Below are 14307 nucleotides of genomic sequence, written 5' to 3' on the forward strand. Positions count from 1 at the left end.
TAGGGTAATTATTTCCAAAATGTCACAGCAGCAAAGGGACTCTGATATCAGACAAGCCCTCATTGTATAAAAGAGGAAACTCTGGCCTGTGGAAGAGAAATCACTGGCTTACAGTCACAAAGGCAAGACAAGGACCCAGGTCTTCTTCTTTCTTGCCACCATATAGGTCAGTGATGGCGAACCTTTTGAGCTCGGCATGTCAGCATTTTGAAAAACCCTAACTTAACTCTGGTGCCGTGTCACATATAGAAATTTTTTGATATTTGCAACCATAGTAAAACAAAGATTTATATTTTTGATATTTATTTTTAATATTTAAATGCCATTTAACAAAGAAAAATCAACCAAAAAAATGAGTTCGCATGTCACCTCTGACACGCATGTCATAGGTTCGCCACCACTGATATAGGTGATCCTCAGTTTCCACACAGCCTACAATTTCATACTCCTACGCGGAGACCCGATACTTCTCTGGTGCCGGAGTTGGGCTATCTTGGAATATGTCAACGTTTCAAGCTGTCACGTGATGGTGCCTTTCAACCAACACTTCACTTCCAAGAGTATCCCTGTCTTTGTACAAAAGAATCAAGGCTTTCAATACCTTCTAGTATTCTGGACTTGTTTTATAAAATAAGAAAGTGCTCATACCAGCACATAATATTATGTACTATGAAACACATAATACTGAATGAAAATAATTAGGCCTACCAAAATATTTTACCTCATGGACTTAAACTCTTCAGTCATGCCCTACTATGGGGGAAAAAAGTAAAAACACATGAAATGCTGGAAATAATTTATCCAAGAGTGTGCTTAAAAGACAAGTTTAACAATGGAAAAATATGGAGATATTTGTTAACTAGTATCACTTTGAATGAGCAAAACCAATATTTAAGGTTTGAAAATTAATTTTATTACATATGTTAATATTTAATCTATGTATTTAATGCGTTAAAGAATTTTTAAATTTATTTAAAGATCTTTAAAACTAAGCAGTGATATAATTAGAAGCGAAAGAATACTTTTAGCTTTATAGGAACAGAATCTCCTTATAACAAATCAAAAGTTCAACTTTCAAATATCAATGCTCAAACACACTTCCTTATACAAATGCCAGGACTATATGTATCCCACACTGATATTCTGATTCTATTACTACTATATTGTCTGAGAGGGTATCTCACATAAATTAAAATTAGACATGGGCCCAGCGCTGTGGCTCAGTGGTTGAGTGTTCACCTATGAACCAGGAGGTCACAGTTTGATTCCCAATCAGGGCACATGGCCAGGTTGTGGGCTCGATCCCCAGTAGGAGGTGTGCAGGAGGCAGCCAATCAATGATTCTCTCATCATTGATGTTTCTATCTCTCTCCCTCTCCATTTCTCTCTGAAATAAAAAATAAATAAAAAACTAGACATGGAGCACCCTAGAGTAAACTTTCATTTCACTTCTGTATAATTATTCAATGCTTAGTTCACTTACTATACTTTAAAATAATGAAAATTCACTCCATTCATTGCTGAATTTGAAAAGGCAGTGTTTCAAAAGGATTTCTTTTCTTACAAAAAAAATACTTGAAGAAATTTATTATTTCCTTAGGCTAACAGAACAAAATGTTTATACTTGACAGTCCTTGCCTTTCTGTGCTATATTTAATGTAACTCAAAATTGATTTGCACATCCTCCTACTGCTCTTTTGCCATGTTTCACAATGCAAATAATCTGCTACTTAACTGCTACTGTCAACCCTTTGAAATGGCACCTCCATTCCCTTCTCAGCTATCCCCAAAGAGCCCACTCACACATCTGTGTTTAAATTGGCCGTGTTTACAGCTACCCATATGTTGCCATTCATGAAGCAACTGCTGCCATCCACTTAACTAAGGCATTGGCGGACACATACACTGCAAAGGACTGCAGGGCCTCAGAAAGGGTCCGGGGGCTCAGAATTGCTCTTAAGGTCACTACTTTTACAAGTCTCTGAAATTTAAAAAGGAGGAGGAGGAGAAAGAGGAGAGGAAGATATGCGCACTGTTCATGATAAAAGCTTTGGGAGAGGGAAGGTCTACATTCCACAATGAGGGAGCCTTCCTAGCAAAGCAGTTTCCACGTGTGAGATTTCTATCACCAACACGTTCACTATACTGCACGTACAGCGTTGCTCTACTACTGTGGATCCTCATGAAGAATCCTGCCACAAAGTGACCTGCAAAGTCATTTGCCTCTTCACCTCAGAATAAAAAAGGCTTGTCATGTATTGTCTCAGGTTTGCTTAAACCCGTGGTCGGCAAACTGCGGCTCGCGAGTCACATGTGGCTCTTTGGCCCCTTGAGTGTGGCTCTTCCACAAAATACCACAAAATACCACGTGCAGGCACGCACGTACAGTGCGATTGAAACTTCGTGGCCCATGCGCAGAAGTCAGTATTATGTGGAAGAGCCACACTCAAGGGGCCAAAGAGCCGCATGTGGCTCGCGAGCCGCAGTTTGCCGACCACTGGCTTAAACCATGTGAAAGCAATGGATGGCAGAGGGGCTGGATTACTGGCGCAGAGGGAGTGTCTGACTGCAGTGGGAAAGCAGCATCCTTCCTGTGGAGGAGGAGAGTTCAGGAATGGAGGGCGGCAAAGAGGAGCTAGGGGCTCTGGGAATGGTGAGGAAGAGACCACTGGCAACAGAAAGGGAATCAGAGGTAGGGATTGCCCTGCCAGCATGGCTCAGTGGTTGAGCATTGACCTAAAAACCAGGAGGTCACGGCTCGATTCCCGGTCAGGGCACATGCCCGGGTTGCGGGCTCCATCCCCAGGAAGGGGTGTGCAGGAGGCAGCCTATCTAGGATCCTCTCTCATTATTAGGCAAATGGCTGAGTCTCCCTCATCTAAACCACGTGGGAAGTCGTGCTTGGGTCCAGTGTGGATGAATACAGGTACCCATCCCCGCCTGTGCAGACACATCCATTCCTTTACCAGAGTCTGGACTGAACCTTCCACACCAGGGGAGTATGTCCTTCTGTGTCCCTGTCCACTCTAACCCAGTTACTCCATCTACCCTTTGACCAGACACTAAATCCAGGGGCGACTCGACACGGACCTCACTATAGAGACTTATTCCGTGCCTTTTCTTTTCTTCTAACCTCACCCAAGGACATGCTTAGAGAGAGGAAGGGAGATGGGGGGAAGGGGGTGGGAGGGAGAGAGAGAGAGAAACACCGATCAGCTGCCTTCCCTAAGTGCCCCAACCGAGGATACCGCGGATCAAATCCACAAGCCAGGTATGTGCCCCAACTGGGAATCAAACCAGCAACCTTCAGTGCGCAGGATGGCCAGACACTCCGGCTGGGCAGACATATTCCATATCTTACCCCATAGTTTGGAGTTACTATATGCTGCCTTATTTGCTGTTTCTTGGACGCTTTAATCCCCCCAAAAGTAAATGTTTTCAACAGAAACATGCATTAGTGCCACCTCTGTCCTAGGACAGATTACAGCACAGAATGGAGCCTGAAAGAAACACTCCACAAGTCCCCGTGCACTGACTGGTCAAAGGTGCCCCCTGGGGCAACTCAGAGCTAGCACTAGCTTTCCACACCCTCCCTGGAGTCCCCCTGCCATCCTGCCTTTCTCCTCCTCTCTTCTTCCATCCTCTTCCTGCTGCCTTTCCTCTGGGTGGTGCCTCATGTAGACACCACTACGTCCAATAAAGCACGCTCTCTAGATTCCACTTACAGAAGAACTAGAGAGAGATAACAGTGTTAGGACCTCTCTTCTCGCAGCACTTCCCTCCCTCTTCTCCAAAACCTTTGGCATCTGGTATCTTGCCACATAAACCTCCTGTCCATTTTATAAAACTACTAGAGGCCTGGTGCATGAAATTCATGCACTCAGGGGGTGGGTCCCTTAACCCGGCCTGCGCCCTCTCACAGTCTGGGAGCCCTGAGGGGATGTCCAACTGACGGCTTAGGCCCGCTCCCCATGGAGAGCGGGCCTAAGCCGTCAGTCGGACATCCTTAGTGCTGCTGTGGAAGCAGGAGAGGCTCCCACCACCGCCGCTGCGCTCACCAGCCGTGAGCCCAGCTTCTGACTGAGCGTCGCGCCCCCTGTGGGAGCATACTGACCACCATGGGGCAGCTCCTGCATTGAGCATCTGCTCCCGATGGTCAGTGCGCATCATAGTGACTGATTGTTCTGCCATTGGGCCAAAACCGGCTCTCCAACATCCCCCGAGGGGTCCCGGATTGCAAGAAGGGACAGGCCAGGCTGAGGGACCCCACCAGTGCACGACTGGGGCCTGGGAGGGACATGGGAGGTTGGCCAGCCAGGGACAGACCACGGGAGGGCTCCAGTGCATGTTCAGCCCATCTTGTTCAGCCCCAATCAGCCGGACCTCAGCAGGAAGCTAACCTACCAGTCGGAGCATCTGCCCCCGGTGGTCAGTGCACATCATAGCGAGCAGTTGAGCGGCCTTAGCATATCATTTGCATATTACACTTTGATTGGTTGAACGGCCAACTGGGCCAACAGACACTTAGCATATTAGGCTTTTATTATATAGGATGCCAGGCCATTTAGGCATCTAAGAGGGTGGGTAGGGACTGAAGAATTTCTCAAGGTTATTGCACTTTGGAATAAAGAGCACAGACAAGCTAGGCCACGGTAAGTCTATGGGAAAACTGGGACTGAATGGGACTGGCAGTGGACTGACCGAGAGGCCACTCGATGGGCTGACCTTTAGGAATACGTTCCCAGTTAGTGTACTACTCTGCTAGAGCTACCCCTTATCAAGTATGACAGATTGGCTGGTTTCAGCAACAGACATTTATTTCCTCAGTTCTGGAGGCCAGAAGTCTAAGATGAAGGTGTGGACAGGGTTGGGTTCTTCGGAAGGCCTCTCTCCTTGGCTTGTAGATGACCATCTTCTCCATGTGTCTTCACACCGTCTTACCTCTGTCTGTCTCCTAATCTCCTCCTCTAAGAAGGATTAACAGTCATTTTGTGGATTTAGGCCACCCCCATATACACTCATTTTACCTTCACCACTTCTTTAAAGGTGCTATTCCCCAAACACAGCCATATTCTGAGGTCCTGGGACATGGGACTTCAATTTATGAATGCTGGGGGAAACGATTCAGCCCATAATAGTCAGCAATAAGGAGAGGGAGAGAAGGGAGGCGTGAGTATGACTCTGGAGAAACTGAAGCACACTGGGCATTTGTGAGAGAGAGGAGATTTCATCTGTGTCACCCCATGTCCAGAATGCCCTGCCTTTCCTCTCTCTCTCAGGGCTTTGACCCCAGGCTCCATTTCTGTTCTGAAGGTTTGTGGTCACTCCAGTCTCAATGATTTTCAGTCCCAATGATGTGTCTTTCTAATTCCAATGCAGAGCACTGACTAGCTACACCTCGCACCTGGCCCTGAACCCCAAGTGGCCTTGTGGTGGCCCTTGATGCCTTGCACATTGCTGAACCTGAGACCCTCATCTAGGTCACGATCCCTGTCCCTTGCTTAGTTCACACCCACCTTCCGTTGGCTCTTTCTAGGAGCCATGCCCTGTGCTGCTGTTGGTCAGGGCCTTTGGAATACTCATCCCCTCTGCCCCTGTGGCTGCCCAGCCCCATCTATATTATCAAGAGGTAATATGCAAATTAGGCCAGGACTCCGTAACGGGTCACGACCAGACAGGAGGTTGCACGCGCGGATGAGGCCTGGAACAGAGATGAGAGAGGTGGGTGGCTCGGGCGGCCCCGGAGCGGACATGGGGGGGCGGGGGGGGGGCAGAGGGAGGTGTAGGCAGGGGACATTGTGAGTCAGGCATGGTCCCAACCCCCCACGCCCCAAAGCAGACCCAGGCAGGGGGGCCAGGGGACACTGCGAGTCAAGCATGGGCCCGGCCCCCCACAGCACTGTCCGGCCTGACTCCTGTGGCCGCCAGCCCTGCACAAGTCAGGTGCGGGTCCCCAACCCTCACACGGTGCCTCCTCACAGCGGGAGGCGGGGCGATTTCAATTGCGTGCTGGGCCTCTAGTCTCCAATAATATCATTTCACCCTTCAGACCTCAGCTCAAATACCTTTTCTTCAAAGAAGTTTTTGAATCTCTCTCTCTTTCCCTCTCTCTTACACACACACACACACACACACACACACACACACACACAATTTACCATTTACCCTCACACTTAATACAGGCCCTTCTTTCCTCTCCCATGGCTCTCTATGACACTTACTGTGCTTAATTACCTACCTGCATTGTTACTGTTAGTGTGTCTCTCCAACGAGACTGACACATACTCATTAATTGCTAAGCAGAATCTGTATCTGGTTTGTCCATCATTATCTATCCAGCAGCCAGGGCAGTGCCTGGAACCTAATAAGTGCTCAATATGTTGTAGATTTTTAAAAAAGAATAAGTGATATGTAAATTAGTATAAATCAATGGTTGTGTGATCTATTTCTGCTGAAGAAACTCACTTAGAGGCAGTGTGAAATCATTATGTAATAATACCTCGATAGATAGACACACACACATGCATGGATATAGATCCTGAACAATGGGATCACACATAGAAAGCAGAAATGTAACTATGCTATTAGGTAGTACTTCTATAGAAATTACTTAAATATGTTTTCCATATCTCACTTTGCATATATATAAAAATCTATCTTCTGCAGGTATTTTTTAGTCCATTAAACAGATTATCTTCAACCACCCCCTCCCTGTGGCTCACTCCACTGCTTGACTTTGGCTCAAAACCAACAGCAATTCTTTACTTGGGGTACAGAATCGATGGATTCCCTTGGTGACTCCAACCCAACACTGTTTCATTTTCTCCTTCATATTAGACAGGAAACACTAAAATTCTGGGAACAAGATGTGTGTCACACATTGGAAATGTTCGTATCTGCTGATAACACTCAATCTACCTCGGCTAAACACATGAGGAAGCCACATGGTCACAATCTAACGGATCATAGAACATAACTAATAAACTGAAGCAACATTCCACATGTTATCACTTTCAGCTTTTCGCAACATGTGGAAAAAGGCTCACGTGCCGCTTGGTCATGTCAGAACATCTAAGGGAGGAGGATGCACGTTTGGTATTTATTATGGTCACTCACCTAAGGGAAGTGTCCGAAGGAGTGCACCACAACCTCCACATGTCTGTATCTAATAGATTTCTTACTTTCTAAAGGAGTATTTTCTGAGATATTTTACCTTTGAGATGCTTGGGCTATTTATGTAGCCCTGGTTGTTTTGAATACTCGAAAATAAAAAGTACTGATAAGAAATTTTTTAGACTTGAAAAAAAACAACTATTTTTTTTTAAGTATTGCAGCATTTGCATGCACTCAGTTAACTGAAAAATCCTGGTTGTTTCATCCAACACCCTCCCTGCCACCCACAAAGTAACAGATATTATCTCCTGTTTTATGGACTTCAACAATTCAAGTTATAAGCCTCAAGTTGAGTTGCCCTCCTTGGTGAGTAATTTTTCTCATGCTAAAGAAGGAACATGAAATAAATTAGGAAAATCGTATAAGCCAGAAAAACATACTAACATCAATAAAATCTCACAAAAACAATACTAACATCAAGAAATCTCACAAAAATTTCACTGAGAAAAGTGAAACTCAATTTTGGGAGCTTAGCAGTTCAAACAAATGGACATTACAGCATTACATAGTCAATTGCTGTTAGAAAGAAAATGTCAAGCTGAATGCTTGAGCCCTCTTGTTAAATTCCTTTTTTATCAGTAATCAAACTTTCAATGCATTCCTCACAACAGGTAAGGCAAGGTGTCAACCACTAAGAATCTTCTATTCATAGCCAGAAGCTATGCCTTCTCTAGTCTAATTAACAAGGAAACCAAATCTCTCCAAAGAAGTAAATCTACTCCCTAATTAAACTAAGCAGACCTGGGTCAGGTGTCTCAGAAATGATCAACTTGATCACTGATTCTGTAGTTAAAATATTGATGAGTCCATATCCACTAATCAAGATATCAGTAAACTCCATAAAATAAAAGAAGTCTAAGAAAAGTGCTATAAGCAGATCAATTTTACATGTGAGCTTCAAATAGGGAAAGAAAACTTCCATAAGCCAAAGTCATTGCTATCTTAAAAATCTTAAATATGAGAAGCAAAAGAAATTTTACTATTCTGGTGATGAAACTGTTTTCTAGTGATTAACATGCTTTACATATGTTACATCTAGTGATATAAATATAGCATTTTAAAAGATGAGCTGAGAGGGAAGTAAGGGAATGGTTACAAGGCTGTACTCGTCTACAGTTGTCTTATAGTCACATTTATGAATTTATACCATCTAATGCTGTCCCAATGGGTTGCTCCTACATTAAATAAAAGAAGCCAGTTTTGTGTGTGTATTACAAATATTTGAAAAATATATATTCTCATCCAAATTAACTATTCTTTAAAAATATTTTTTAGCCCTAACCGGTTTGGCTCAGTGGATAGAGTGTCAGCCTGCGGACTGAAGGGTCCCAGGTTTGATTCCGGACAAGGGCATATACCTTGGTTGCGGGCACATCCCCAGTAGGGGGTGTGCAGGAGGCAGCTGATCGATGTTTCTCTCTCATCGATGTTTCTAACTCTCTATCCCTGTCCCTTCCTCTCTGCAAAAAAAATCAAGAAAATATATTTTTTTAAAAATATTTTTTTTATCAGTTTGACCAATTATCAAAATTGTTTCTTCCAACACAAATGGAATTGTTTTAACTATACAAATATTCATAGTTGCATGCAGCCCATAATTACTTTTTATTATTTTAAAGATGAGCAAAGCATATCTTACTGGTATGTCATCACCCACATCATAAATTCAGATTTATTCAGAATACCATACCTTCTAGAAATTTAAGTTATGATAACTGTCCAAATATTTAACTTCACGTAAAATTATTTCAGCCCAAACCCAAAACCCAAGAAAAACCATTTCAATGGAATATTTAATTTCACTTTCTGTAAAACCCAACATAAAGCTAGATTCTCTTGCTGTTTTAGCATAGTCCTAAATGACATTTCGTTGCTACAGCAACCAAACTCTGCTACCTGTGGCCATGATTTGTTAAGAATTCCCCCAACCAGAAAATTCTGTGCTCTAAGCAACATAAAAATTAAGGTCTGACTTCCTGCTTATGATTTACTCTCACACATGTTTATAACATGTATACATAAATGTACACATACATACATCATTATGGTTCTCCCAAATCCATCAACAAAGTAAAAACCATAACAAATTTCCATTTTAAAGAGGTCACAAAAAGCTGCTGTGTTTTAGGTTTCAGTGAATTGCTACTTGTTTCTGAAAAGATAATAGAGATTATCTGGAGGAAATTCAAAAACAAGAAAATTGGTTATGTATATCCAATTTCATTCCAAAAGGGAAGCAAAATAATTTCCTATCTGTTACAGTACGTGTGGCTTTTTGTAGCAATAGGCTGATTTAGAAAACAGCAGGTTGAAGAATAAAGAAAAAAAAATGTGGTCATTACCCCACCATCATTAAGCAAACTGCTTCTGCAGGCTACTCACCCTCACTGGGGGGCTCCAGGCTTGCACACGCTGCTGCTGTCCACCCTGGGAGCTCGGCAGATCTTTCGAGCTGCAGTTAGCCACCGAGCTGCTCTGAACTCTCAATGCACTGGTGCAGTTCGTCCCACTGCCCCCACCAGGGCCAGGCTTCCAAGGCCTCTGCTTGATACCATCCAGAAGTCTGACCAGCAGGATGTTACTTGGAAGCTCCTCCACGCCGGAGCCAACCAGAGTCCTGCACTCCGGACATCTGAGTTCATTTCGGGACCCTACGATCCCCAGCAAACACCGTTTGCAAAACGTGTGCTGGCAAGGCAAAACCTTGGCAGAAGCATCCAGCCGCTCTAGACACACAGGACACTCCAGAAGATCCAACAAGGCAGATTCATCCATCTTGATCGTTTACTGAGGGAAAGCTTCAGAAATGTTCATAGTTGTATGCAGCCCTTAAAGTGATTCATGTAACATCCATTTCAGACTGTGCTCTGGAGACACGGGGGGAGGGGGGGGGGCGGGGGGGGGGCGGTGCGGAAAGAGAGGGGAGGAAAAAAATAATAACTATTGTTATCTGGGGAAAAGGCTCACAGAGGAGCCAAGAACCAAAAAGTACACAAAAGTGCTTCCTCTGAATATCAGTGCAGCTCTGCTTTGGAATGTGGTTCCTGATCTCCAAAGCCAACAATTAAAAACAAAATGGGCTTTTAAAAACAATTCAAAATTAATCCCTAGCGATAGTGAGGAGTTCACTGTGCAGAAACAGCTATGAAGTCCTCCCCGGGATTCGTGCAATAAATAGGATTTATGAAATGCAATAAAGACCATCATTTCTTCGGCTCTCAAAGTGCTATGAGCTGCCTTAATAGAGTCCTCAGCTCGTATGGGAAGCTGAACAGAAGCAACTGAAAGTTTTCTCCACCTGAAATTACTTTTAAATCTAACAAAATTCCCCATTTTTTAAGATACCTCAGCGTCTAAGAAAAACCATGCCTCATGTGATCACTTGTGGTAAATGATCCCAATATTGAATACATATGTTTCTTCGCTGGCCTTAAAAATAGCACCGTTTAATCCTGCCCACACCAAAACGAGCCGAAGGTTGTGACAATGCTAAAGGACACCACGAAAGATCCGCCTGAAAGCAGCTGAAATATACAAGCAGCCTTCAGGGCAGCGGTTGACAAACTCGGAACCGGATTTCTGGACGGCCTGTCCTAATCCCATTCAGAAAACCTGGCAAAATTATCACCTGAAGAATCTGGCCATGGAAGGCTGCACTGGGAACTGGGGGCATCCTAGGAACACGGGGCCATTCAGGGAAAAGCCTTTCCACCCGGGACTGCGCCGCTCTCCCACCGCCACCAAAATACAGGGGAACGTGAGCGTCTAAGAGAAAGAGGGGGCGAAATGGTCTGGGTGGGAGCGTTCACAGCTGTTCCTGACAGATCGGGGCGGGGGGAGCCGGGACTGCACCCCCTCCCGCGCCGCCGGCACAGGTAGACCCGAGCCGCAGGAGGCGCGGCCGCGCGCCGCAGACACACCCGGGCCAGGTGTCGCCCGCACCCGCAGGACGGACAGGGTCCCGAGCTGGGGCTGCGGCCCGGCCGGTGCCCGCGTGGGGGATCTCCGGCATCCCCGCCTCCCTTTGGGTCAGGCCGGGCACCGAACACCCCCCCCGCCCCCCCGCCCAGCTGGAAGTTTGCAAGGACTTAAAGATAAATCCGCACCTGAAGTTGTGCAAGTCAGCCCCATGGAGCGCCACCGGGAAACGGCCACCTCCCCGCGGAGAAGGGGCGGGCGTCCCCAGGGAGGCGCAGCCAGCGGGGCGCGGGGGGGGAGCGGGCTGTGCCGGAGCCCGTGGCGCGGAGCCCGGGCAGCTTCCTGCCGGGAGCAGGCGGCGAGGCCGCGGGCTCGGCTCCCGCAGGTCCCAGCGCGGCGCCCGCGGAGACCCGAGGGTGGGGGGACGAGAGCGTGAGCGGCGCGGAGGGAAGGAGAAGGGGACGCCCGACCCCTGCCTGCCTTCTCCGCCGCGAGGCTGTGCCCGCGCCCTACCTCGCGCCTCGGCTCCTCCTCTTTGTTCGCGGCCCCGCAGCGGTGGTGGTGGCGGTGGCGGTGGCGGTGGCGGTGGCGGTGGCGGTGGCGGCGGCCGATGCGGATGCGGCCCCGCGGCGCTCGCGGCTCGCGGTGTCTCTGACGCGGCGGCGGCGGCCCCGGAGCCTCCTCTCTGCGCCCCCCTCGCGCGCGCACACACACGCCGCCGCCTCCCACTTTCCCAGCCAAGGAGGGCGGAGGAAGCGGAGGAGGAGGAGGAGGAGGCAGAGCCGCAGCCGGCGCCCGGGGCGCGAGGGGCCGCCCTGCACCACAGCGCCTCCCCACGAGCGCCCGCCGCGCCTTCTCCCGGCGCCGGGGGCACCTGCGCGCGGACCCCAGGGGGCGGCGAGGCGGCGGGCTTGGGGGCGCGCGCCTGCAGAAGGAAGCCCCGGGAGGGGAGAGCGTGGGGAGTGGCGGCTGAGTCCAGGAGGAAGCGGCCAGGGGCAGGGGCCGGCCGTGTCCTCCGCGGGCGGGAGGCGCGGAGGGGCCGGTCCCGGGAAAGGGCGGGAAGCTCCAGTCCGTTCACTGCATCCCCCGGGAGCTTCTGTTGGCCCAGCCCTGGAGAGACACCGGGTAGAGTACCAGCCAAGTGCTGTGACCCCTTAGGCATGTTGAATCAGTTGGGGGACAGACCCAGGGCAGCTGTCCACCCGCCGATTGCCGGGGCCACCGCCTCCCAGCGTTGCTCCCCCGGCTGCCCACATCCAGGCACCAACCACCCTGTCTCCCCCGGGACACACACCCGAGCCAGCAGGAAGGATTGCGGACCCAGAAACTCAAACTGGGAAGGGAGAGAGAGAGCCTGGGAAAACCATCGTGTGGGTTTAAAACCCAGCCTTGGGAGGCCCTGTTCTACCTGCCGCAAGTGGGGAAAATTCAAAGTCTGACCTCAGGTGAGCTGGCACGCAAGGCTCACTGAGAGGCGCCTCTTTTATCTGAGCCTGGGAGGCAGCCATCACCATCACTGGAATCTTTGTTTGGGTTGCCCCAGGCGCACACACCTGTAAACTCTGAAATGTAGTTTTGAAAAACAAGTTGTCCACAGGTTTAGGGTTGCTTTTCAGACTCAGTTCAGAGGGAAAACAAGTTAAAATTTTGTCACTGCTCTCAAAGTTGTCATTATTCTATTGGCATTTACCATCAACTTACAAAAAAAGTTACCCAGATACTTTCCTGGGTGTCCAGAAACTGGGCAAAAATAAGGGGAAGGGTTGCAGATAGGATGCAAGAAAGCTCTACCTGCCCACCGACTAGGCTGACATTTTTAAAGGGAACCAGATTCTTCTCTCCTCTCCATTCTGGTCCACAGACAAACCATTCAAGAAAATGAGAATCACCTAAGTAAGAAAAATTTAAAACAGCTAACAATTATCCATCATGCACTGTATGCCAGTCACTGTGGTAAACATTTCGTATGCATTAACTCAGTCCTCATGCAACCCTGTATGTCATTCCTCCTTAGCTTTGTTCTAAATAGATTAATATGCTGAGAGCCATACTGTATGAACACCGGAAATAATAGCATTTTTGCTATTATTGGCATTTTTGCTGAGAAAGACAAGGGTAGAAATGAACAGAATAGAGAATTTTTAGTCCAATAATCTACAAACAAGGATCTCCGAAAGGGACTACTTAGCCCACATATCTATTTGTGCTTCTGGAACTGCAGATGAAGGTGACTCTGACTAGAAGGTTACAGCCAGTGGACAGACAAGTATTCTTATATGCAGTTTACAGTTATTAAAACTGATGTTCCAGTGGGTTCACTTCATCGCCAGGTCACACAGTCCGTAATTTTGAACCCAGATTCAACCTCGTGTCTCTGGATTCCACATCCAGTTTTCTTTCTACCATTTCAAGGACCTCTCTTGTGCACATCACCTCAGGGGAAACTGAGTGCACTCGGTCTCCTCCCAAGGAAAAGACCATCCTATTCATCAGGTAGTAATTACTCTAGAGAGCAAGAGACTATTTGTTTTGTTCTTATTTTGTTTACATTTAGAGAGAACATTGGCACAAAGCTATGGGTGATATGGTGCAGCTCTTGAAACTCTAGGCAGGAAAATCAGTAGTCACACCCATTATCCAAGAACTGAAGACGTTGAGTCTAAGGTTATAGGGATCAAAGAAGCTTGCACACACATCCATGAATATGATCTGGCTACAGGCTCTTGAACATCCCTGGTGCTAGTTCATGCTATATTTTAGAACACAACACTTTCATTAGCCTTAATGACTCCAGCTGTAAAATGAATTTTGGGGCAAATTACTTTAACCCCTTGAGCCATCTTCCCTCTGTCAAATGGGGAAAAAAATAATACCTTTCTTAGAGTGTTGGTGGAGGATTCAATGAGACAACGTGCTGGTTCTCTATAATCTGTGCATCTCTATTAGAAAAGATGCCACTATTAGTGTCATCTGTCAAGAATTACCCAGGTTGAGATAAACTGGGGAAAAAAACCTTTTCTCTGGGGTCTTAAAAAAATCTAAGACAACACTAATATTTGCAAAATCCTGTCAAGAGAACACTATAGGTGAAGGGACAGTTGGGGAATGAGATGTTCATCTTGCCATTTCTGAGAACTGAACATGAAGGAAAGAACATAAGCGTGATAATACTGATGACTTTGAGTACAAACATAAAAAATATAAACACACCTTGTA

The 14307-nt window shown here is 47.0% G+C and overlaps 1 protein-coding gene across 1 annotated transcript in view; it reads right to left on the reverse strand.

Moving 5' to 3' along the window:
- Positions 1–11820, reverse strand: part of SH3RF1 (SH3 domain containing ring finger 1) — a 164821-nt gene extending 153001 nt beyond the window's left edge. The window contains exons 1-2 of the mRNA XM_070415454.1: positions 11605–11820; positions 9556–10040 (exon numbers count right to left, since the gene is read on the reverse strand). Coding sequence (XP_070271555.1) covers positions 9556–9948 — 393 coding nt within the window. The 5' untranslated portion in view covers positions 9949–10040; positions 11605–11820. The remainder of the gene's footprint in view (positions 1–9555; positions 10041–11604) is intronic.
- Between the last annotated feature and the right edge of the window lie 2487 nt (positions 11821–14307).

Source organism: Myotis yumanensis, unplaced genomic scaffold (genome assembly GCF_028538775.1).
Source record: "Myotis yumanensis isolate MYYU_CA2020_CCGP unplaced genomic scaffold, mMyoYum1.0.hap1 SCAF_5, whole genome shotgun sequence".
Classification (NCBI taxonomy): Eukaryota; Metazoa; Chordata; class Mammalia; order Chiroptera; family Vespertilionidae; genus Myotis; species Myotis yumanensis.